Here is a 25,134-nt window from a genome sequence, read left to right as displayed (position 1 = left end):
TTAATATTATATTATTTGTATATATTTTTGTATCTTATTTGTTTACTTATTGCAATGACTGAATATCTGTAAACTATTTTTGGAAATTAAGTTTAAAAAAAGCAGGGTGTTGGGGGAATCACTTTTTCTTCTCTTTTTCATCAAACCGCAATTTTTGCAAATTCACGCATTTTTTGCAAATTCACGCATTTTTTGCAAGTTCCCGCATTTTCATCGCATAAAATTGCATAAATATCCTGCATATTCCATCGCATTTTTTAAGAAAACGTGCCGCATAATCAAGGATTTTTGCCCGCAACAATCACAAAAAAACTCCGCATTTTTCTGGAAGGACTGATATAATCACACTTGGAAAGATCTCAGTCAAGACCAAAAGCAGAAAACTTCCTTAACAGTTAGCAAATGTCCAAATGAAGAAAATCACCAAATATGTATTTAACTGGCTGCCTTTACTGTATTCACTGCAGTAGGCTTCAGATTTTTCAATTGATTTCTCTCCTGTTGTGAAGAGGACAGTATCATCAATTCGCATTAAAAAGGTCAATTTAGAAATCCTCCTTGTATCTTCATTTTTTACGCGTCAATTTAGTTTTGCCACGGTGGGACAACAGTCGACAGGTTAAATCCTACACTGAAATATAAAATCGTAGTGATCCTTTGACAGATAAAGGGTTCTGTCACAGTATGACTTTTTAGCACATGAGAAATGGAATGTTCCCAGAGAGCCAAATATTATGCACATGACATATGTGCACACATGCAGTTACTGTGTACAGTATGGCAGAGCGATGAAATATGGTCTGCAAATGTGATCATTTGGCAGATAGGAACATTAGAAAATTACAATGAATCTAAAGGTGGGTGGAGGGCTAAGGACAAAACGTGATCTCCTCTGGTCCAGAAAAAGCAGAGATTTTTTTGCCAGCAGCGTCACACTAGAACATATAGTAGATGCAGTTTCTTCCCTTCATTCTCTCCCACTCTTCTCTCTATCTCTCCACTCAGCCCACACTGCAGAGCAAACAGTTTGCTTTGGCTGTTTTTCTTCTTCCTTCTCCTCCTCCTCCTTTTCCTCCTCCAGTTCGCTTTACCGTTCTCTCCCTCTAACATCTGCTGACCCATTTTAGAAAAACACTAGAAGCAGAGAAAATAAAGTTCACCGCCTTCACAGGAAACAATCTGTAGAGTTCTGCGGGGTTATGTACGGTACTATGAGAGGCTTTGAGAGGATGATATCTGAATTTGTGCAGCCCAAGCTGCAAACCTGATTCAGATGCTTCCTTCAAAATGTGACCTACACAGAGTCTTCAGTGTCTGAATATTATAGAAGAATATTATATTATATCTAGAAGAGCTCCTAATACCCTATTGTCCCACTAGAGCACTGCACTACCAGAATGCAGAGTTACTGGTGGTACCTAGAGTCTCTAAAAGTAGAATGGGAGCCAGAGCCTTCAGTTATCAGGCTCCTCTCCTATGGAACCAGCTCCCGGCAGGGAGGGGGGCAGAAACTTTCAAGAATGAACTTAAAACTCTTCTATTTGATAAAGCTTATAGTTAGGGAGTGAGGAGTTGCAGTGTTCACCTAACTGGCCCACCTGCTTCTCTTCATAATTGTTAGATTAATAATACATAGTAGAGGGAGGCAGGCCAGCCAAGCCCGATCCGGCAGGGGGAGAGTTCTAAGCCCGAAAAAGCTACCTCTCCTTATGACCTGTCTCTCTTAGTTACGCTGTTATAGTTCTAGACTGCCGGGGGACTTCCTTCCTTCCTTTGACACACTGAGCTGCTCTCTCCTCTCCCTTTCTATTACTATTACTATTACTATTTGTGTGTATCCCGTCCCAGAAATGCTTGTTACTAATCCTAGCTTCTGGGGAGTTTACTCCCCGGAGTCCTTATGTTTTTTCCCCCAGCGTATTTCCTTGGAGAACATTGGCACCAAAATCCTGGTTCCAGCTGTCTCCGTGGTCCTGCTGCACTCCCTGCCGAGCTCAGCGGTGCCCTGCAATGTCATGCTGCTTCCTGCTGAACCCTGCAGCTTCCCGCTACATCCAGTCACTGTTCCATTATTAATGTGACTATTATCGCCACTGTTCATCACACCCCAACCGGCCCCGTCAGACACCGCCTACCAAGAGCCTGGGTCTGTCCAAGGTTTCTTCCCAAGAGGGAGTTTTTCCTCGCCACTGTCGCACTGCTTGCTCTTGAGGGAATTACTGTAATTGTTGGGGCTTTGTAAATTATAGAGTGTAGTCTAGACCTACTCTATCTGTAAAGTGTCTCGAGATAACCGATGTTATGATTTGATACTATAAATAAAATTGAATATTATGCAGCCAAAATGCAGTTTATTTGACCCTTATTTCTGCCTCATGCAGGTTGAGTTGTTCCTTATCTGAAGCGAGTCTCTGAGGATAGAGGGTAACAAAATAACAAAAATATAATTGACTTGACATTCAGTATGTTATGTATTTGTGTCATGCATATCCAGTTGATATGTGGGAGCTTATTAGGTCTTAAAAGGAAAGTAACAATACAGACAGTACAAGACATGCGCTTAAATGAATCGAAGTGTGGATGTGTAGGAAGACTCTCTATCCAACCAACAGATTAGTAACCACACACAGATCATAAAATGTTACACGGTTAAAACAAGTACCTTAAAGTGACAAGAGTTTCCATAATGATCCTGCCAAAGCAGCCTGTGTGGAAAATGTGCCACATTCGAACAGAGAATTAGCTTCTAATGCATCTGGCTTAGGGGAGAGGGGGAGCTCTGCCATTTGGGGGATGCTACCATATTAGCAGCCCTCCTACAGCCTCAGCCTCTATGCCAGCCTGATTTACATTCAATAAACTGCCTGGGGATTTCTACATCAACTGCAGTACCAAGATTAAACTGCATGCACACTGGAAATGAAACAGCTGCCAAGGATGTATCATTTGTCAACAGTTTTCTCAGAGTATAAAAGACAAGCCATAGTGAAAGTCATCTGAATGGCACACACTGCACAAATTGGTGTCTTTGCAATTCTCTATACATGTAAGCATATTTGACAGAAAGTGATGTGTTGAGGATTGAGAAGACAGACAGACGGCTAAACTCATTAACTGACATAGTGTGGTACACAATCTCAAGAACCAGGTGCCTACACACTGCAGCCACCAAAAGATGTAAGAGACAAGAACTCTACTTTCTATCACACACTCCCCTACCTTTCCCCTCACCAGGCAGCAGCAGAATACTTCTTTGGAAACAACTACCAGCAATACACAGCCGGAAAAGAAGTTTGAATTCCACAACACAGTAATGCCTTGGCAGGAGCTGAATAGGGACCAGCAGCAGAACACTAAATAGAAAGGACAATATGGAGGATTAAATAACTTTGCAGGAGGGACAATGGAGATGAACCCTGTCCTCCCTGCTACAGTTTTGGAAGTTGTTGGCAGTGTATTACAATACGCAATAAGCTCCCCTCATACTGGCAGTAGCCATTTCCTGTGTCATCTGTCAGTGGAAGCAGAGCATTACTGTGCATATCTGAAGGAAAATAATACAGCATAACTTCTTCTGTCTTGTTTCTTTCATATGCACATTATCACACACACACACACACATATATTATCACACACACACACACACATATATTATCACACACACACACACACACACACACACATATATTATCACACACACACATATATTATCACACACACACACATATTATCACACACACACACTATATCACACACACACACACACACACTATATCACACACACACACACACACGAGAAAGATGCAGCAACACTAATAATTTATTTTGGGCCAGAGGGAGATTTGGAGAAATTCCATTCTGCTTTAGAGTACTTTATAGCATTGACTAATCGTTGGTACACAGTGACCAACCATCTTCTTTTAGCAACTAAATGTCTTGGATCTTTGGTCTGGTTTCCCCGAGATAAACTAAAGTGGCCTTTTAAACCAGATTATTTGAAATGGTTCTCTTAATGGCTTAGAACAGCCCTAGATTTGGCATACTTCAATGAAAACTAACCACCATCTAGATAAGCACTTCATGACAACATGAAAGAAATCACATTTTTCAATATCAAACTGGAGATTTAACAGTATGTAAAGTAATTCATCAAGTATGCAGTGCCTTTTCTGAACTGAAAGACAATTACTTCAAGATTCCTGATTCTGCAGGCAAAGCAAATTACAAGTTATAGTTCCCAGAAGCTTTTGGCTGTAACTGTGTAGATGTCATATTCCCATCCATTTCTCTCCGCCCCAGATGCTGAGGAGGACAAGAATTGAAATAACTGGGTTTCTATTCATGTTTAGGGAGTATAAACTGCATATTTACAGTCCTCAGACACTGTTGCTCTCATGCAACATATGATTAAAAGACTCAACTCTTCTTTTCTCTTCCCCTTTTTACATGTTCAGCTTGAAAAGGGAGACCATAGCCAGAAACCTTAGAAAAACACGGAGTTACGAACCGAGAAAATGTATTATTAGTATTACAACAGCAGTCCTTATAGTGACTATATGTAACTTTTAAATGTTTCTGAAACGGTGTAATGTCCCTTCTGAGGATCATAAATGACCAGTACCAGCAAACGAGACAGTGAAAAGAATTCTATTTTTATATAGTTTTTATTAATGCCTCTGTCCGGGTCCGATTTTTCCTGCAAAGTCACTAAATGATTTTTGGCAGGTAGACGGCACTACAGAGCAGACATTCTCTTGTATCCAGCCAGGTAAAGGGTAGCAGGAGATTTCTTTATATAGGCCTAATTGTATTTTAATTTTAGAAGTTATCTGCTGTAGTTATGGCTGACACTGGGCAGGGCCATCACAGAAAAGAAGAAAATTAAACAAAGAACAACTAAAAGCTAAAAGGGAAAATGAAAGGCAACGGGCAAAAGCAAGTTACACTCGGTCGGGCTTTCAACAAATGGAGACACTTACGGCATTTTAAAGGATTCAAAACCGACCAAGAATTGGCCCTCAGGTATGTAATATGCAGGGGCGGATTAAGGTGGTCAGGGGCCCCTAGGCTGCTCTTTATGTGAGCCCCCCCCTAATCATTGCACTTTACTGGAAAAATGTATTTACACACACACACACACACACACACACACACACACACATTATCCTCTGCCACCACAGCACCAAAACATTTACAATGAAAATGTAACTAAACAGCAAAGCAGCAGAATTCCCTGGATTCACAGTTCAACAGCAAGCTGGTAATCACTTTTAGCTTTCTAAACCAACAGGTAGGCTACAGCATCTGCATCAGTGCAGAATACCCAGCTTTACTCAGGCAAAATCACAACATCATTACCAGTGGTGGAAGAAGTATTCAGATCTTTTTACTTAAGTAAAAGTACTAATACCATACTGTCCTGCATTGAAGATGTTACTTAAGTAAAAGTATGTAAGTATCATCAGGAAAATGTACTTGAAATATTAAAAGTGAAAGTACTGAATGTCAAAAAATCCTCATTTTTTTAAACAAACCAAACAAATTTATTGTCAATCAACTAGTGTTTAATGGTCTCATCATCTCAGCTGACTTGTAGCCGTTATATTGTCGGCTAGTTTACTTTAGAATCAAACATCATGTGTTCTGTGTGCAGTAATCTTAATGTGTACAGTAACTAGTAACTAAAGTAACTAGTAACTAAAGCTGTAACAGATGAATGTAGTGGAGTAAAAAGTATTAGATTTATCTCTGAAATGTAGCGGAGTAGAAGTAGAAAGTGGCATGAAAAGACTCTAGTAAAGTACAAGTACTTCAACATTTAGACTCAAGTACAGTACTAGAGTACATGTAGCCTACTTAGTTACATTCCACCACTGATCATTACTGAGACACAAACCACTGTGCAATACACTAAACTGTGAATCAAATAAAAATAATAAAAACAGCAGCAGCAGCACATAACAATGTTATTAACAACAATAATGAAACAGCAGCACAACATGTAGGCTACATATTGTTGCATAATCATCATGCCTTTAGAATTTTTTTTAGAATTCACATGCAGGATCCGAGCTATAGGTAGTAGCAGGGACGGACTGGGCCCAAAAATTGGCCCTGGCATTTTGGCCCAGACCACACCACAGAAGATCACAAATACCATCCGTCCTTGCTCTCCCCAGAATCAATGAGAGTTGAGATATTAAATCTTCAAAAAAGTGCTATTTATTAATACAATAAAACGGTATACTCCTCATGAATCATAAAACAAGCTATATATATATATATATATATATATATATATATATATAATCATATAATCATTTCATGACTGAAGAGACCCTGTGCTTTAATTTGAAGAGGTCTATCATGAGTTTTTGTCTGCCAATGCAGATAGAAAAGCTACAATTCTCATTAAGAAAGCTTGCATGATGTGCAACGTTTATCTAGGCTACTTTAAGGACACAAATGCACAAGCACAAGTTTAAAGTTTGATGAACCTTAAGGTGGTGTTTTTCTTATTATTAAGATGTAGGCTACTTTGTTGAATGAAAGGCAGGCTAATATAGCCTATTAATAATAAAACGGTGAGAAAATGATCAGTCAACACTCAGATACCCATGCACTTAGCCAAACTAATGCAATGATACAGTATAGCATGCCTATTTCTTTTATTGTTGTAGTGTTATCATCAACAGTTTGTCCACCACTCAGTTTTATCAAGGGGTTAAGTGTTTTAAGGGGAGTTGTGTTTACCGCAGGTTGTAGCCTCACTCCCTCATCTCTGTCCCTCTCCTCCTGAGTCTCCTCTCTGTGCATGTCACTGTAGCCGACACCAGCACCGCTATCGTCCGCCACGGGAGCTGATGGAGGTCCTGCTATTGGCGAAAACATGTCTGTCCATTTGACACATTTGGCAGCGTTTCTTTTTCTCACGCAGCTTTTCTGCACCTCCTTTGCGTTTCTTCTCCATGATCTCTATCACTGTTCTAGCCTGGCAGATGCACACACGAAACTGCATGCAGGCAGAAATCCCAAAGAGGGAGCTGTTTAAAGATATGCTGTCCTCTTCATTGTCTTGGTTAAAGTTATCCTCACCTAGCGCCACTTCACAGCTGCTGCTGTAGCGGCATGTTCATCGCTTTGGACTGTTGTTCATCATGTCTGTATCCCCAACAGTAGTCGTAAAGAAAGTTTGTCATTCTTGCCAGCGTTGCCAAATACTTATCGGAATCTTTTTTCTTTTATTTGAGCCGCTCGGGTAACTTTGTTTAATTTTCGCGTTTAGACTCGTCTTGCTTCATCTCTGTTTGAGTTCTCCTGTCACTGTGTGTTTATCTTTCGCGCCGCGCACCGTTATGGACTAGTCCATTTCAATGTGAAAGTAGGGGGTGTATGGAAAAAAATAGTCTATGTGATATTTTTGACTAAAGTGTTTTTTGGCCAGCCCAGAGTCAATTGAAAAAAAAACAATGGGCCGCCGATCTAGGCCTAACACTTTTATGCGCCAAAAAAAAAATAAAAATAAGTATAATAATAATAATAATAATAATAATAATAATAATAATAATAATAAATTGTCTGGCCAATCCGGGGCCCCTGCACACGTGAGGCCCCTAGGCTGCAGCCTACGTAGCCTGTGCATTAATCCGCGCCTGGTAATATGTCTATTTCATTCATAAAATAACTTTAGTTTGTGCGATGTGGTTGTACGCCAGTAGCCTAGACCAAGTTACGTCCCCCTTCCATTTAGCGCGGACGTTTTATTCCTTTTAGCCCGTGTTTGTGTTAGCATACTATTTTCTTTTCCCTTGTCCCCCTGTACCTGTGTAAAGTGTCATTAGGTTTCATGAAATGCGCTATATTAATCTAAGTTATTACATTGGTTGCTACAACAATCTCTTATTGCTTTGGCTCATGACACAGTGACAGCGATACCTGGTTGAGCTTACGATACATCTAAAGTAGGCTAAGTTACTGTATGCAACACTTGAAATGCAACGACGCATCTGTAACATATTCTCTTATTGTAAATGAATGATTATCTGTCTGAGCAAAACATTCATCGCAACTATACGACCTCCTAGACCATTATGACAGCAAGTGTGGTAAAAACACTACCGTTTTTGTCCAAAGGGGCCACTGAAATCAACACAAACTGAAAGTTACATATAGCCACTTTGACAACAGGATGTTTGAAATGTACTTTTCAATGTAAATGGTGCCGTTTTGACACTATATTTATTTGGGTTTATTTCCTGCCTTTGATATTATTTGTTTTGTCATAATCACTTATGTTTATGGAATGAAATCTTTTTTCCCTGGCTCACCAATAAGGACAAACACAGGTGGTTATCTTGTTTAGTTGTCAGGTAACTAATCTAAAAGGCAAGCTCTGTTTCAGAAAGCCATTTTCGAAAACATAAACTATTCTAGATTAAGCCCTAGTTCTGGGTTAATTTATACCCTGTCTAGGAAATCAAAACATACGTTTGTTTACAGTTAACACAGGCCACTTTATCTCAATACTTAACTTGCATTAGAGCATCCAGCTTTCGGCTCCATTTACTTCTACGTTTCTGTAGCATATCAATTATTTGCTGGCACAACTATAATTAGGGCCCGGGCATCGACATCGTCAGGGGCGAAGGCCCTATTGAAATTCAAATGTTTTTTTCTTCTTCTTCCTATTTTTCTGTCTTTGAGCGCAGAAATGAGGTGCTTGGGCTACTCAAAAAGTTGTGAAAATTGGTACGCCTGTCTGACTTGGTGAAAATTGCAATCTGATATGGGTCTTGGCTTTGGCTGTGGCAAATTAGCTCAATAGCGCCCCCTAACAGTTTTCAAAGTTAACGCCCCCTCGTTTTACTTTCATGTCGAGGTACTGTATGAAATTTGGTAGGCATATGTAACATATCCAGACTTACAAAAAAGCCTCTTGGAGACACTTTCTAACTAACTAAAAAGGCTGCCCTCATTCAGGTGGTCGGTCATCGCAAAGCCTATATCAAGGGACTGGTGTTTTTCATGTTTAAATAGGCGGACAGATCTCAATTTAAACAAAAGCACATTTCCAAAATGAAATGTTATGAAATAGTAGTGGAGGAATATAATTATAATATTTAACAAAAACTTAACATGTCACTTCACTGGGATAGCACATACAGTATTCTTCAGTGAGTTTGGCAGCCTTGGAGACAAAGCACTGCAAGTGAGAACAATGTCAGAAGCTTGGCCATGCAGTGGATAACAGACAAAGAAAATTTACAACCCTCACATCTATTAAAGGGCAGAGTGAGGATAATTACATTATTGCACTAAACTGTGATCAGCTAACTGTGCATATCATCACTGTGTCCTCAGGGATCTTAATGGTCGAAACTGGTGTGTCTCTCTCTCTCTCTCTCTCTCTCTCTCTCTCTCTCTCTCTCTCTCTCTCTCTCTCTCTCTCTCTCTCTCTCTCTCTCTCTCTCTCTCTCTCTCTCTCTCTCTCTCTCTCTCTCTCTCTCTCTCTCTCTCTCTCTCTCTCTCTCTCTCTCTCTCTCTCTCTCTCTCTCTCTCTCTCTCTCTCTCTCTCTGCTTCCCTCCAACACCTCAACCATTGGACCCCACCATCCCCCATCCCTCAGTTCCTGTAGTTATGCAATGACCTTAAATTTGGATCCCCTGTCGATCTTTTGTTCTTAGCATAAAAGCCTGCTTTTCTTCCTGCTCTTTGGGTTCCATGCCAGCCCCTGACTGACTCCCATAAAGTCTGCTGTCAGCTCAAATGAATATGTTGTGCAGGGTGACAGGCAGGCCTGCCCCTCTCTGGAATCACACTTAACAGCAGCATGCACAACAAGCACATGGCTATGCCAAATCCTACTGAGGCAGACAAAGCACACAGGACTTACAGTATGGCACAACTACTCACTAGAAGAAGACCTGATGTGCCAGTTTTTGTTTCAACACCCTTACTATGATGAATATATATGAAGTATATATATCCTTTATAATCAAAGTATGAATATGAATAACAATTACATATGACAACATAAGATAATAATAAATAAATATAAATTGTTACAAGTGCATTGTACTGTGAATTACATTTTGTACTCACTGTATCTAGTCTTTTGACTATCGTGTCAAAGGATCATGTCAAAGTGATACTCATCCAAAAATGGTGAATTATGTTACACAACTAGTTTGTAAAATTGCTGTGATGATTTTCCGTTTTTTGTCCCTCCACTGAAACTGTTCATCCCATAAAAAACATTGTAATCAACTAACATTAATTTGATTCAACTGGATAGAGATAGAGCTTGGGTGGATCGCACTGGATATCACTTGAAGCTGAATTCTTCCAGTAAAACAGCAATACGGATCCATTAAATCTGTGAACCTGCTTGGTCAAACAAGTCCAGTAAATTTGTTGCCACAGAGTCAATGTCACTGTGCACGGCAATTCCCCTAAAGAAACATAAAAAGAGACAGCTAGCAAAAACAAACCAACAAACTATCTGCAACCAGGGGAAACAACTGTGAGGCAACTACACAAGAGGAAAGACTGGAGATGAGATATGAGGAACAAGGAACAGAGATGACTTGAATCTAGCTTCTCCGCCTGCTTTGACAGGCAGAGAGGAAGACAGTTGGGACACAGGAAAGAAAGAGGGAGAGAAGGAGACAGGGCGTGGAGGAGACAGCAGAGAAAGCCAAGTGGTGCCTGTGTGGCGTGAGAAAGCGCTGTGTTCTCGGTCTGTTGATAGGCCGGTGAAGCTGAGGAGGGCTCAGGGCCACAGACCAGAGGGATTTACAGGGCTTTGCTCCTTCCTCTGTGGAAGCAGTGTGTCAACCACTGCCACTACAGACCCTCCTGCCCCTGCATGGTGCCCCCCGTGAGTACATGAATGGCTATGTAAAAGGCTGTAAAATGAATCCGAACTTTACAAAGCCATTTCCATTTTCCTTGTCAGCCTAAATGCTAATCTGCTCATTTGCTTCTCTACAAACTAAAGGCTTCTCCTCTAGGATCATCCCTTCTCCCCATCGCTCCATGTCTCCAATCCCATCCCACTGCCTCAGCAGTCGCTGTTACTAGTCGTCTTGGAGATGCTTCTGAGGCGTGACAGTCAGATGGGCCGGACAAAGGACCAGGCTGGCGAGCATCCAGAAGGGGGTTCGAGGGCAGGAGATGGACAGATAACCTTGTTGTGTGGCCCACGGACGCCCGAGGCAGCTGCACCGAGATGATAACTCAATCTTCCCATCAGACCTCCCTACCAGCTCGGGCCAAAGGCCATGGGATCCACTGGCATGGGCCAGAGTGTGAGGGCCAAGGGACATGGTATGGTTGTGTGTTGGGCGCTACTTTAACAACAGTATCATGCCACTACTGTTACATCAGACTCTTTGATGGAGTTTCCAGTGTGTTAGTACAAATTGTCCTGTTGAAAATTAAGTCACAAAAATAACATGTCTACTGGAAAGTGTGTGTCTGGATTTCAGAGTCCACATTTGGCTATTGTAAAGGCCGTTTTATGCTTCTGCGTCGCATCCACGGCGTACCCCCGCAGACCCGTCTGCGTCTACGCCGGACCCTACGCGTCGCTCGGCCGTGGCTGGGTAGCGTTGCATTTCCCCCCGACTCATTTCCTGGTTCTCCTTCTCCATAAACAACATGAAATCAAGGAGAGGGTTAACTTTTCCTGCTACAGATTTCCCACCGTGGTCAGAAAGCACAGGGGAGACACTTAGTTTCTCTCACTATGACTCTAGAGTCGGTACTCGCTCCGAAGCTAAGCGCCGTCACTCTCTCACTTCTCCCTCTCTCTATCTATCACCCACTCCCCCCACACACACACACGCCGCCTCGATGCACACACCAGCACACAAGTATAAACATCAGGCCACTTACGTAGGCTACGGCGAAAGCTCTGCGTGGAGTTCGCAGAACCATAAAACAGGCTTTACATTGCCTCTTGCTGCCAAGGGTCCCTCAATTTCATTATGAAATTGCATTCCAAGGTATATCCCCTCAAAATGACTTTCAAGCATCAACAAGATATAACATATATGTGTGTACTACTTCTACTAGCCTATGGAGATGACTTTAATGACAGCTTGACAGTATGAGTTTAGGGAGTAGCTAGTCATTTGCAAGTGTTAACTACTTTGAGTAATCAGCTCATTTTCTCACACTGAATGAAAGTAGATAGTACTGTGTGGGAAAAGAAAGGCAGTGTATTTGCATGATTGAGATCCCCTGCTTGGAAGTCCTCCTGTGGACATTTTTATACTAAATCAGGGGCTAAAAAGTCTAACAGAGAATTAGGCGCAGACAATAGCTGCATACATTTTTCTGATGATGAAAGGGATTCCTTCATGGCAAGCACTTCTCATGATGGAGAAAGTGCTTACATGCTAGGGCTTATTTAAACATCTGTTCCCATTCGCTGGCTCAACCACAGTGAATGTGGTTCACGCAAGAATCATAATTGCATACAGACTTAGGACACAGACAGAGGGAGTCAGTGTTTTGTACAGCAACTGTTTGAACAGAGCTGTGAAATGAAAGTTGTGACACAGCACTTTTAATTCTAGCATCATGAAACAAACTGTCACCACAATGGTTAGAACATTAAAGCTATTCAATTGTTATTCAAATGAGAAATTATTATATGCTAAAAAGCCCTAATTTTGATACAGTGCCATGCATTGGCATCCTGAACAACCCTCACCACTTTATCTCTGCTAGATAGATGCAAAATAAACATTTAACAACATGCCATAACTACCTAAAAGAGCTTTAAAATGTGTCCTGCACAGAGCCTCACCGCTGAGACACACAGAGCATATACTCCTGCCCTGAGGGAATGTGTCAACCACTTCCTGAGCCCTAATCCTGTATGTAATTGAGGTGAAATGGCTTGACTGACACCAATTTAAGTCATGCGGTGAGGGGGAGTCAGTGCAGTCCCAGAAAGAGGATGACAGGGCCACACCTGCAGACAGGGGCCTGTACAGGCAGATTGCTGATGGCTATCTGAGTGTGTACTAGGGGTTATAAGAGGGAGGTACACACTGGGGGTCTGAGGACTCTGACGGCCCAACATCTGGCAACCAACTGATCCATTTATGATGACAGGTCATGCAGATCCATGTGCAAAAACATGCATCCATGCACATACCTTCCCATCACTCTGCCTCAGTACCCCTCCAATAAAAAAAAAAAAGATGCTAACATGCAACATTGACCGCTTGATTACGTCAACCTCAACTAGAGCATGTCAACACCTCATGCGATGCAACGTTACAACCCCACTTCTGTGGCAGAAGGCTGTCTTTAGCTCCTCAACATAATTACAGCCCAGATGAATGGTTTGGAAACGACAATTAGACCTCCAGACAGTAGGATACTGAGGAGTGCACTTTCTTCTAGCATGGGTACCAGAGGTGTAGATCAAAGATCCCCACTAGACAAAAGCACACGTTTACAACACCCACCACTTTGGCAGCAAGTGAATTCATGATCATCGTAAACAAAACAGGTGGCATTTCCCAGAAACAAAACTGTTGCTTCAGTCAAATAAGCTATAGTCATTGTGTGCTATCACAACACTTGATTGATGAGTGGAATAAAACAGGCAGATTCTTATTTTCACAATGCCCTTTTCAAATCATATACTAATCAATTTAAGAAACAAAGTTCCATGTCAGCTGCATGCACTGCCCTGCACTGTCAGTCTGATTTAAACAATGGCCAGACTGTGGGGCGATCCCACACCAAGATTAGAGTATAGCCAAGCTGCCACAGGACAGAGAGGGGAAGAAAGGAAAGTGGAAGAAAAAAGGAAAATGCTTTTGCCTTGTGAAATCTCCATGAGTAATCTTTGTAAACCAAACCTGTAGTTAGTAATTAATTTGAACTGGAGATAATGTCGTAATTATAGTAGCATGCACCACTGTAATTCCCATCAACATTAACACATAGAACTAGACTGTGGTCAGGGGGCATGTTGGAACAATCGTCTAGAGAGCTGGGAATTTTCTGACTTTCATAAACTAAGTTTGAAGGAGAAAGCTTGACTGCTTTTGTTGACTTTGCGGCTGATAAGGGAGCAATGGATGAACAGATGACACTTTGAGCTTTCAAAATAAAATAAAAAATTGGCTTGCCTTTATATCTATTTCCATAATAGATCAGTTAAGAGCAGCCTTGCTTACAGCATGCCAGGGTCAGATTGCCTCTCATGATGCTTCCCAGTAGAGGAGAAACCAGGCTGATGACCTGCAAACTGTTTCATCCAATGAATGGAAAAGCCAAGATAAAAAGTAAAAGACTTTTGCATTCCTCTGAGTCAGAGCAGGATTTTAAATAACCTTCAGAGTCATACTCCTCCAAACATGCCTGCCTCCATCTATGCTGGTGCAGGGCGATTCACTCTGTAGCTTTATCTGCAGCGCTCCTTTCCAAACACTACTCATATTTAATGGATGGATCAACTAAATGACTGTGGATAAAATCACAGGCTGACTGCCTTTCATTGTGATACTTAAAAAAGGCGCCTCTGCTTTTGACTGTGCTTGTTAGACTGCAAACACATAGCACTGTAGAGAGAAAATGTGCATTTACTGCAGTAACAGATATTTATTATGACTGCATCAGAAACTCACACAAATAGAGCATCTTAACTAAAAAGGTAAAGTGAGAGCAGAATAGAGCCCATAGGAAGCGAGTAATTGAGCAGAACATATCTTGATGTTCTGGTGAAACGCCGCTCTTCATCTCCCCGTGCAAAAGATGAATCACACCATTGACTGTGTCACCAAATTACATAAGTGCTATGGAAAATTCACTCAATTGCCTAGCAGAAGAAGGCAGAAATTGAATTCACTTGATTGAGTGGAATAAAATTGCATATGTTCTGTGTTTTCTGTGTTGTTTACAAAACTACAATTGATCATTTTCTTCCCATCTAAAAAAACCTTTAGCAATATATTTTTGCTAAATTTACTGTACACTTTAAACATGAATTAGTTAGCAGTAAATTCTCATCTGTGTGTATCAATAAAGGAGAGCATAGATAGTAGATGACAGAACAGCTTCACCTTTGTATTTTAACTCTGAATCAGAAAATGACAGCTCTCGACACCATCAGCTATTTTACACATATTCAATCCCTAATACATTGTGTTAATACTTAATTGTGTTTTTACCCACAATAACACATCCCTTAATACTGGGTGTCAGCTGCTTGTCTCTGCGTGCCAGACTATTGTGAGAATGCTTGTGGCATGAAAGATGTTAGGCGTGGCACATCCAGACAGTAAAATCACCATTAGCGCCTGCATAAAAACAGAGGGAAGGCTTTTACCAGGGAGAGTTTATGGATGGAATGGCAGGATGGAGAGCTTGACAGATGTGAAAGGCTGGGACAAGACTCTTAAGGGACTGCACAGATCCCGAAAGAGTCCAGACAAGAGCAGACACATCCATGAACATTCAGACTAAACACGGTTGCATAATTAGAGCTATAATTCAGCAAAGCAGCCAGAGCACACACTGTGAGCCTGTGTCCTTCGTAGAAAGGGCATAACCCAACCTCTTATTCAGGCCTAAATTAAACTGTCTGAAAATTGTGCTGTTGTCTCTTTAAAAAGGCATTTAGAGGTAGCGAATTTGATGTTATGTAACTTCATGTGCAGCAACCACTTTGTGGTGACATGAGATACAAAGTATTTCTTTTTTCAGACTTTCAGGTTCATTTGCAAAATAGCAATCTCAAGAAAATAAAGCCGAGTAAAACCAGTTCTAGTCCTGATTGCCCTGAATTAACAGCTTGGAGAAAACATGAGAGCAGAGGACACAAGCCGGGTGAGGGACAGTTTTGGTAGCTACTTTCATGTAGGCATACTTACAGATATCTGGGGATTCATCCGAGCCATCTGGACAGTCCTTCTCCCCATCGCAGCGCCAGCCTTTGGAGATACAGGTTACCTGGTCTTTACATACAAATTGCTTAGAGCTGCAGGTTTTGGGCTGGTCATCAGCTTTGGGGGCTGCAAAAAAGGAGGAGAAAATTGATGTGTCATCAAAGCAACTGTGGCTGGAAATACTTTTCAATCACAAATACATTCCGAGTGAAATGCAATTCTCAGAATCCAATCTGAAAAAATACCTGCATTAAAGTGACTGTTTAATTTATTAATGTGTTATAATGTTTTCCCAGCACTTTTCATCTATTATCTCCTGTGCAGAATCTACATAGAATAAACAGCATAGATCTTAACTCAGCAGGGCAAAGCAACATGCAAGGGTCAACCCAAGTTTACAATGATGTTTTTGTATCAAAAGACCCAGAGGCACACTCTAGTCAGGAGAAAAAAAAACTCCTCTACAAGTTTACAATCAACAGTAGTGCCTTTTAGTTCTGGGGTTTGTTTGTTGTTTCCTCTCTTCTTATGGACATCTCATTTCTTTTCCACTTTTTTTATTTTTATTTTTATTACTCTTAGGGTGTTTTTCAACTTTTACCACAGAGGCTCTTTCATGTGTCACAGCAAAGATATAACTGGGCATTCAATCACCGCCTGACCCATGGGAAAGTGCAGAGCGCGGTAGTTCTGGGCAGTAAGTCAGCACAGATTGTTGAGGTGTACCACAGGCTAGCAGCACCACAGCAACGCTCATGACCCATCAGCAGTCTGACACCGCTGACATGCTTTAACTCAGCCACACTCAGAAAAACCCTTGTCAAATGGAGCTCTATGTCTGTCAAAACTGAATTAGTCACTTATTTAAAAATGTATCTTAAAAAAGGGCCAGTTCACCCCAAATTACAAAAAAAAAAACTAAAACGATTTTTTCACGTACCTCTTGTGTCTAGTTATAAAGATTTGGTGTTATTTGCCAAGGTTTAGACATATCTGTCTCTGAGAGCTCTGCCTCTACCCCAATACAATTGAGGTGGATCAAATTTCAATTGGGATGCTCATAACATTGGAAGCGTATATTTTCAAATCCTTGTCCCATCACTGCTACAATCTACAGGACATGTCAGTTTTTGTTTATTTCCCTTTTTTCCTGTAGAAAGTAGTTTCAGTGAAAACTGGTCAACACACCACTATAGATATTTTTTTTATTTTGTCATTTAAGTGAATTGATCCTTTAAATGAAACAATGTTAAAACATTTAAAGGCTGTATGCAGTAAGGAAGAGAGTTTAGAGTACATTTACAAGTTCATTAATGGCATAATCCTTCACTAAAATAGCCAAATTAAAATCCAACCTGAATACAAATTAAAACCTGAAATTCTGAGCTAACATTCCCTGTCAGTAAGAAAGAATGAAAATAGGTCACACACACACACACACACACACACAGACACACACACACACACACACACACACACACACACACACACACACACACACACACACACACACACACACACACACACACACACACACACACACACACACACACACACACACACACACACACACACACACACACACACACACACACACACACACACACACACACACACACACACACACACACACACACACACACACACACACACACACACACACACACACACACACACACACACACACACACACAAAAGTCTTCCTGTTATGAGAGTGGTCAAAAATGTTACACACAATAAAAAAAAGAACACAAAGACCATTTCAGGCAGGAGGTTGCTGTGACTGTACTGTTGTACTGTTAATGCTCTGGGAAGGACAGCACTGAAGGTCTCATTGTGATTCTCTGCAGGGAATGAGCCCTCTCTCGCCCTGGATGACTTGCCTCCCTACGTACTTGGCAGGCAGAGAGGTGTTTGGGGTGGGCGCTAGGGTGGGGGGTGCACCGCAAGGGGGCTGGGATGTGACTGAAATCACAAGAGAGCATGAGGCTAATGTATCATTGCAATCACGTTCCTTTTGACTCTCAGACTAAGGGGTTTAGACCTGGGCTTTTTTTCATGTGACAGTGAAGTGTACGTGTACTAAACACTGAGACTTCTGAGTGTCATGTTTTTGGAAATACAATTAGAAGCTGAAGGGTTGCAGGGATCAGATCACAGCTTACCTTATGTGAACAACACCTTGATATCTCAAGAGATTAAGAAAAAGACAGAGCAGCACTGGGTTTTAAAATGCAGAGCGTTCGCTCTTCACACAGTGGCAGGGGCAAGGCTTACAAAACTAAATTCAAGTGATGCAATAGAATGGGATTTCAACTCGGCCATGAGACGCCATAATACATATCGTATCAAATGTTGCAAGAATGTGACAGCATTTAAAATTCAAGATGAGAGTGAGACAGAGAGCTGTAAAAGAATGGATGGATAGACCAGTGACTGAATGGGTTTGGACGATATGCACACACCCAACCCCTCGATGAGGGAATGAGAGAGACACTAGGCATGGCCTGAAGCCAACTGGTTAGTTTTGCTTCCTTTCAGATTACCAATGTCCTGGTACATTCTGTATGGTGGTAAATACACTGGATTTGCCTGGGTTTATATGTTGCCATTTAATCTGCCTAAACAACCAAACAAAAAGCCACACTGACTGAGCCCTGAGCTGAAATGAGTAAAAGCAATAAAACCTCTGACAGGCATTCCTTCGATCCCTCTGGTCTCCCATGTGAAGCAGCTGGGCTGAGCCAGTTGTTCCCTGTGAGTGGGCATAAAACTGGAAATAAAACATTGTGGGTTCTAATTTTATCATCGTTTTACACACCAGCATGAAATGACCGCAGAGGGGAGAACCTCTGAGCCTAATTGGAGGTTGTGGCAGAGAAGGGGTTAGAGACTGGGGGAAAGACTGGCAGTCTTCCCCCTCAGCAGTCCTCTTTCAAAGCCCACTGAAATATCTCAAACAGAGATGTGAATTGTTAATTCAGCCTGCAAAGTCACCTTTTTTCCAAAGTTCTTGCCAAAACGCTAAAAGATTTTAGATGGTCCAAATCAGGCTGGGATGTTAAACCATTTGAGTCCACTTTTACCTACAAAAGGGAATAAAGAAGGCTTTTATTTATTCTCCTAAGATTGGCCCAACAGAAAACACCAATCCCATTGAATCAAGGTAAATACTCCACTTACAGAAACTCCTATAAGCCCAGTGTGCTGCCTCCAACAGAGTCCCCTACTGATAAAGCCATTCCAACTAAAGCATTTCCTGCCACAGCTGAAGGCAACTTGATCACACTGCTGTGACTAACTGGTCGGAAATCCCACGTTCAACTCTTGTGTCCACAAAAAAACAGGATTATCACACAAAAAATAATATTCTAAAATAACCTGAGAAAAACAACCATCATTTTATATGTTTTTCTGTATCCATTAGAGCAAAAATATATCTAATTAGAGACGAAAGTTGAGTTGAAACCCTTAACAGTTTTGAATTTCACACCATTACTCAGTTAGGGCAACTTTCGAAGCTCTACAGGAAACGGAGTATCTGTTTCTGAAGAGAAATTACACAATGTACAAATATTTTTATTTGGCTGGTTTAAAAAAAACACAACAGCTGTCTTCCACAAAAGACAAAATGACCATCTCGGTCACTCTAATGTAGTTACAATATGTTGCACTGACAGTGTATTTCATTTAAAATATCTTTACGGGAAGAGTGATACAGCAAAGGCATTAAATATAAATGCTAAGAAAATCCTTGAGGCTACTGTCAGCCCAAGAATGCCTGAAGGCCATTACTAAACGTAAAGCAGTAAAAATGTCTTGAGTATTGGTGCATTAGATATGGGATTAGTATTTCTACTCAACTAAACATCGGATTCTTTACAATCAGTGTTTTTTAATGGTTTTACTTTTTTTTGGAGAAGTAGAAAGTCAAGGACACGAAATTGGGATGTCTGTTGTCAAAATTAGGAATCAGACTGTAGTTGTATTTTCTTTCCTCATTATCTTGTCAAATCACAGTGAACAAATTGCTGTTTTACTAGCCAAAAAGATTCATTTGAGGATTTTCCCTAGTTATTAAGTGCTGAAAGCATTACACTTGCTCTCTTTAGGTGCTCTGAGGGTAGAATAGAGGGCTATGTATTATTGTGTAAAAGCTAAATTAACACACAGGCTCCTCTATGGTGTTGTTACTAAAATATACATTAAACAAAGGTTTTAATCCAGAGTTAACATACACACTATGATATAAATGCTATAAAGTCGCTTCCTAGTATGTGGATGCCCAGGCTCCAGTTGGCTGACTTGGGTTGATTTTGAGCATACTGCCAGTTGTATGGAGCACACACTGGATTTCCTTATGCAGGGCCACTGGATATCTGTGCCGTCTACACACTGCACACTGAATTGCCCCTCAGCACTGTGCATGGCAAAAAGCATTAAACATGAGCGAATGAGCAAATGCATAAACGTACATAGAGCCCCACTTTTGTAGAAACGACCGTCCTGAGTGCCTGACAAAAAGAATAAAGTCCTTTCAAGTCCAGCTTTTCATTTGCAATAATACATTTAAGGTGTTGTTTTGCTCTTATGTAATCCAAAAAAACTTTTATTAAACAATCCCAAAAAACAACTCTGTGGGATGGAAGAGGACTGGGTGGTGAGTAAATGGTGTTGTGGCACCAATTCAGCAGCCAAGTGATGGAAGCCTACAGACACCATCACGAGCTGGGACACAACACTGACCCACTTTCCCCGCTCCAATCTGTCTCTCTCAATATGGCCATTCCTGCTCTATAAATCAACTCCAGATCCATGCAGCACATTCCAGCACCTTCTAATTGATTTCATGTGTGTAGCTTTGCCTCAAAAAAAAGACAACCTGTTACAGATGAGCAGTTAGATTCAAAGAAACCAAGCAGCTTTTCTCCTGAATTCACAGAAAATTCTTTGCTTCTCGTTACTGCAAGAAATGGTTAGAGTGCAATGTGTAATAGAGGACTGACTTCTTGCTGCACATTAGATGTATTTAGATGTATTAGTAGGATAACCCCTTGAGATGAATCATCTCATTTTCAAGGGGGTCCTTAACAATTAAACAGTAAATACAAAACACAAAATACATTCACAAATACATACATCACTCCCAAGCCTAACTGCTCCAACAACAACTGATCCCCCTCCCCCATATAAATAGAATTAAAAACACAGTAAATTTGCATAAATCCCAAATATGATGCTATTTTAGTAGATGCACAAACAGGAGCCAACTCATAAAATAAATAAATAAAACAAAAATCTAAATATGTCAAGTTAGAAACAAGAGCAGGTTATTTGTAAATAATTAAAGACCGATGCTTTAAACAAAACAAATGAAGTCATTGATCTAAGTGAAGTGGGCAAGGTATTCCAATCAGATGGTGCTTTAAATTTAAACGCACGTCGTCCAATTTCTTTGGAGATTCTGGGAACAAAGAAAAGGGGGTACATAGTAAGTCTCAGACTATATGTTGATCTATATGGGATTAAATGTTGTTTCAAATAAGTAGGATAGTTAAAGAAAATGTATTTAAAAATAAAATGCAGCCAGTGAGAATGCCTTCTAAATTTGGGTGTTAACCAATGAAGCGACTCATACATCAGGCAATGGTGGGTTCTATAAGGACACCTCAGAACAAATCGACAGAGAGTGTTATAGGCTACATTGAGAGGGATAAGATTCGTTTCAGAGGTATTCTGATAAATAACATCTGCATAATCTAATATTGATAATAGAAGCTGTGAGATGATCCTTTTCCTAACCTGTAGTGTAAAACAGTTGCTAGAACGATATAGTGTTCTCGGACTGCAGTTTATTTTCTTAACAACTGAATTAATGAGGTTTAAAAGAAAGCTGAGAATCAAGCAAGAGACCAAGATATTTAAATTCCTCCACTTTCTCAAGTGTTCCATCCAAAAAGCGAATTGAACAATTATTAACTGGGTAAAGAGAATTAAATTTAGTGCCGAACAACATGGTATATGATTTATTCTTATTAAGTAAAAGTTTGTTATGTGAAAACCATTTTTGGACGTATTATTGAATACGTTCTATTTGGCGGTAATAATATATAGTTTTTGCTTTAGCCACACACCGCAGTGATGACCATCATTCTAATGCACACAGACTGAGCTGGAATTTTCACCAATAAATTGATATATGAAATTTACTTCTGTTTCACAAGCATGCCTCTAACACTAGAGGCATGCTTGTGAACAAAAGTAAATTTGTTACATCCTATTCAACCAACCCAATCCCCTTGTCGATAATTTCCAGGCTGAGCAATAGAGCATGGATTCTATTAAATGCTGTTAAAAGATAACAGTACGAATGGGAATGGGAAATGACTTGAATGAATAAGTACAATGGCAGCGACAAAAGAAAGTAGAAATAAAACCAGAACTGTTTCTCATCACTTCACCCCTTCCTGGTCCTCCATTGTGGAACTCAGGTCTTCCAGTGTTTCAGGGAGTCAAAAAAAGCAAACTGACTACAGTATGTAATTAGACCCCTGCGGTCAAGTTTGAAGTGATTTCTCTGTGCTCAGTTTAGCAGGATTTCAAAGCAAGAACCATGCATTATAAATAACAATTAAAACCAAACAAGGACCACAGGGAAAAGAATGAGGGCAGAGGGAAGCCGTTATTTTGAATGTTGTGCTCTATTAATTATTCACATGGAATCTTTTTTAACCAAAGTCCGAGACTTTTAGATGTAAAATGTAGAATATTATGGTATAAGAGGGTAGAAAGTAGGGATAAACACTATCTAATGTAAAACCCTGCCCTGACCACTGCTGTTGCCACTGAATGAACTTCTTCAATGCCCACACTGTGCAGTCCCCATCCAGTGGAAACAACCACTTAGCTTTGTGTCAAGCCAAGCCACAGCCAAGCACTTTAACCAGCTCACAGTGCACATTCAATGACCATAGGCTATTCAAGTTCTAATCCACAATAGCTATTTTCAAAGAGGTTGAACATGCACAAACAGCAGAAGACTGAGTTTGAGTTTGTGCCTACTCATGTGCCTGAGAGCCTCGTTGTTTTTGTCATTGCACAACAAAAGGGTGCAGCTTTGACCTCGGAAGTAACCTGATGAGGCTCTGCAGGACATCACAGGCCAGAGTAATAAAAGGCAACGCAGTAAAAGACATTCACTGATTGAGTGTGATTGATGGGCATAAAGATAAATGTAAATAGGTCTCATGGTGCTTTCTACAGAGCTCTTCCACACCAGCCCTGTAGTTTCTCCATAGCACAGCACAGCACAGCTCTGTGCACCCATAGAGGAAAAGTCCAACCAGATTCAGCTGTTATGAAAACAGAATATGTGCACCACGAAATGAAGGCTGGGACACATAAATTCACTGCAAGGCATTACTGCAACTGAGAGGACTGTCAATCCTGCCTTGCCTCCATCCTCTGAAGCTACCAGGGAAAAAACATTGAGGCTACAGGAATAAGGCACAGATACAGTAGGAGGATTTACCTCAGCTGAAGGATGAAATGTTTCTGCGATTTAATGAAAGTCTATCTCTATCAATCACTCATTAAATTCACTCTAAAAAGGAGGCAGGAGGGAGGGATGTTTCTGGCTCAGTAATTGCTGGGAATGACTCAAACAATACACAAATTAGTTGTCATCCGCTTTACATCCTAACACATGACCTCTTTGTTCAGCCGAGAAATCCTGAAACTTAAATGTGTGATACAAAATGTCTCATCTTTAAACGAAAGTTCCTTAGACCTTCTGAAAATGCAGCATGCACTATAATGCCAGCACGAGTGAGTTAAATTTCTAAGTATGATTGTCCTACAGAATACATCCAACTGGTTCCCGGTCAGTAGAGTTTTGAGGTGATAACAGAATCAGACATGGAAATATAAACTCAAAGGTTTCAAACTGCTTTCATTTATAGTCTACAAACTAAAGTCAATGTGAATTTTGTGTTCAAATATAAGCAAAAGGCTTGAGAGAGTTCTAACAAGTGAAATTAGTGTTCATTAGATACACCCATAGTGTCTCGCGAAGTGTTTTTCTGTGACACACATTAATATAGAAAACATGTACTTTTAGTACCATTGCTTATTGAGATGACAAACACTTTAGTGGGGAAAGATTTTACAATTGTTTGATTACAGATTTTGAGAAGCGCATAACTGGTCAGCGATGTAACTGATAGTATAGGTATAATGGATTACAGTGCAACAGAAGTGTAAGTATGTTAATGTGTGAACTGTCTATTTTGAATAGTGGGACATTAAACATGCCATTCATGAACATGCTTAATCTCTTCTTAAAATATTTTAATGCTTTACTAGGAGCTTTTGTTAATTATGGTATTAGGTTAGGTATCAATGATAAAAATGTAATCTATTGTTTTTCTTGTAATGTACATTTCATGAGTTTAAGAGTTCTTGTAGCCATGCGTTTTAAGTAGCAGCGTCATACTAAGCGTTAAAGGGGTGCGTTCAGTTCATCTCATGATGCTGCATTTTCAGTACATGTTGTAAACTTGCAAAATTGTGTAGACTTTTTATTTAACCATTTTAGGTACTTCAGGACATGCTACGTATACTATATTGCCAAGGCAGATGTCAGTTAGATCACCTGGTTATGTGATCTAAGTGTCTAACTGTTGGTTTGAGCTGCTGAGCTGAAGTAATCTGAGAGTGGATGAGCACTAGGTAGCAAGTTATCAGATGGAAAGTATTGAAGTTGCATTAAAGTAGATAAAGTTGGCGAGGGGTTTACACCATCAGCAAAATCACAGTATATTTGATTTTATATCATGATATAAATACATATAGTCATACAACAAATTTTCTAGACAATCAATTGAGAAATTAATGCATAAAAAACAAACAAACAAAAAACACACACAGGTCTGTCAGTTTTTGGGCTAAAAATGGTTAACTAATGCATTTATCTTAATTTAAGTACTGTATACTTTAACTGTTTTTATGTTGCTATGTGCCAGATCTCAATGTTTGCACTATATTTGTGATATAATGTTGTATGTCTTAGTATTGTATGCCCTTAAATGTATGTTTTATTTATATTCCAAGAGACTGAAAATGAAAAAGGAAGGTTTGCTACAGTAATTGTGATACAATCCATCAAACAGTAACATTTACCCGGTCCCTTACACAGAGGTACTATAAATTTTTTTT

General features: G+C 40.3%; 1 protein-coding gene across 2 annotated transcripts in view; it reads right to left on the bottom strand.

Moving 5' to 3' along the window:
- The window catches only part of lrp1ab (low density lipoprotein receptor-related protein 1Ab), a 97,769-nt gene that overhangs the window by 65,314 nt on the left and 7,321 nt on the right, over positions 1-25,134 (bottom strand). For both annotated transcript variants that reach the window (XM_028582098.1, XM_028582099.1), the window contains exon 2: positions 15,904-16,044. In XM_028582098.1, the coding sequence (XP_028437899.1) occupies positions 15,904-16,044 (141 nt within the window). The remainder of the gene's footprint in view (positions 1-15,903; positions 16,045-25,134) is intronic.

Source organism: Perca flavescens, chromosome 7 (genome assembly GCF_004354835.1).
Source record: "Perca flavescens isolate YP-PL-M2 chromosome 7, PFLA_1.0, whole genome shotgun sequence".
In the NCBI taxonomy this organism is placed as follows: Eukaryota; Metazoa; Chordata; class Actinopteri; order Perciformes; family Percidae; genus Perca; species Perca flavescens.
Note: the sequence above shows the minus strand (reverse complement) of the source record. Positions and strands in the feature narration are given on the sequence as shown.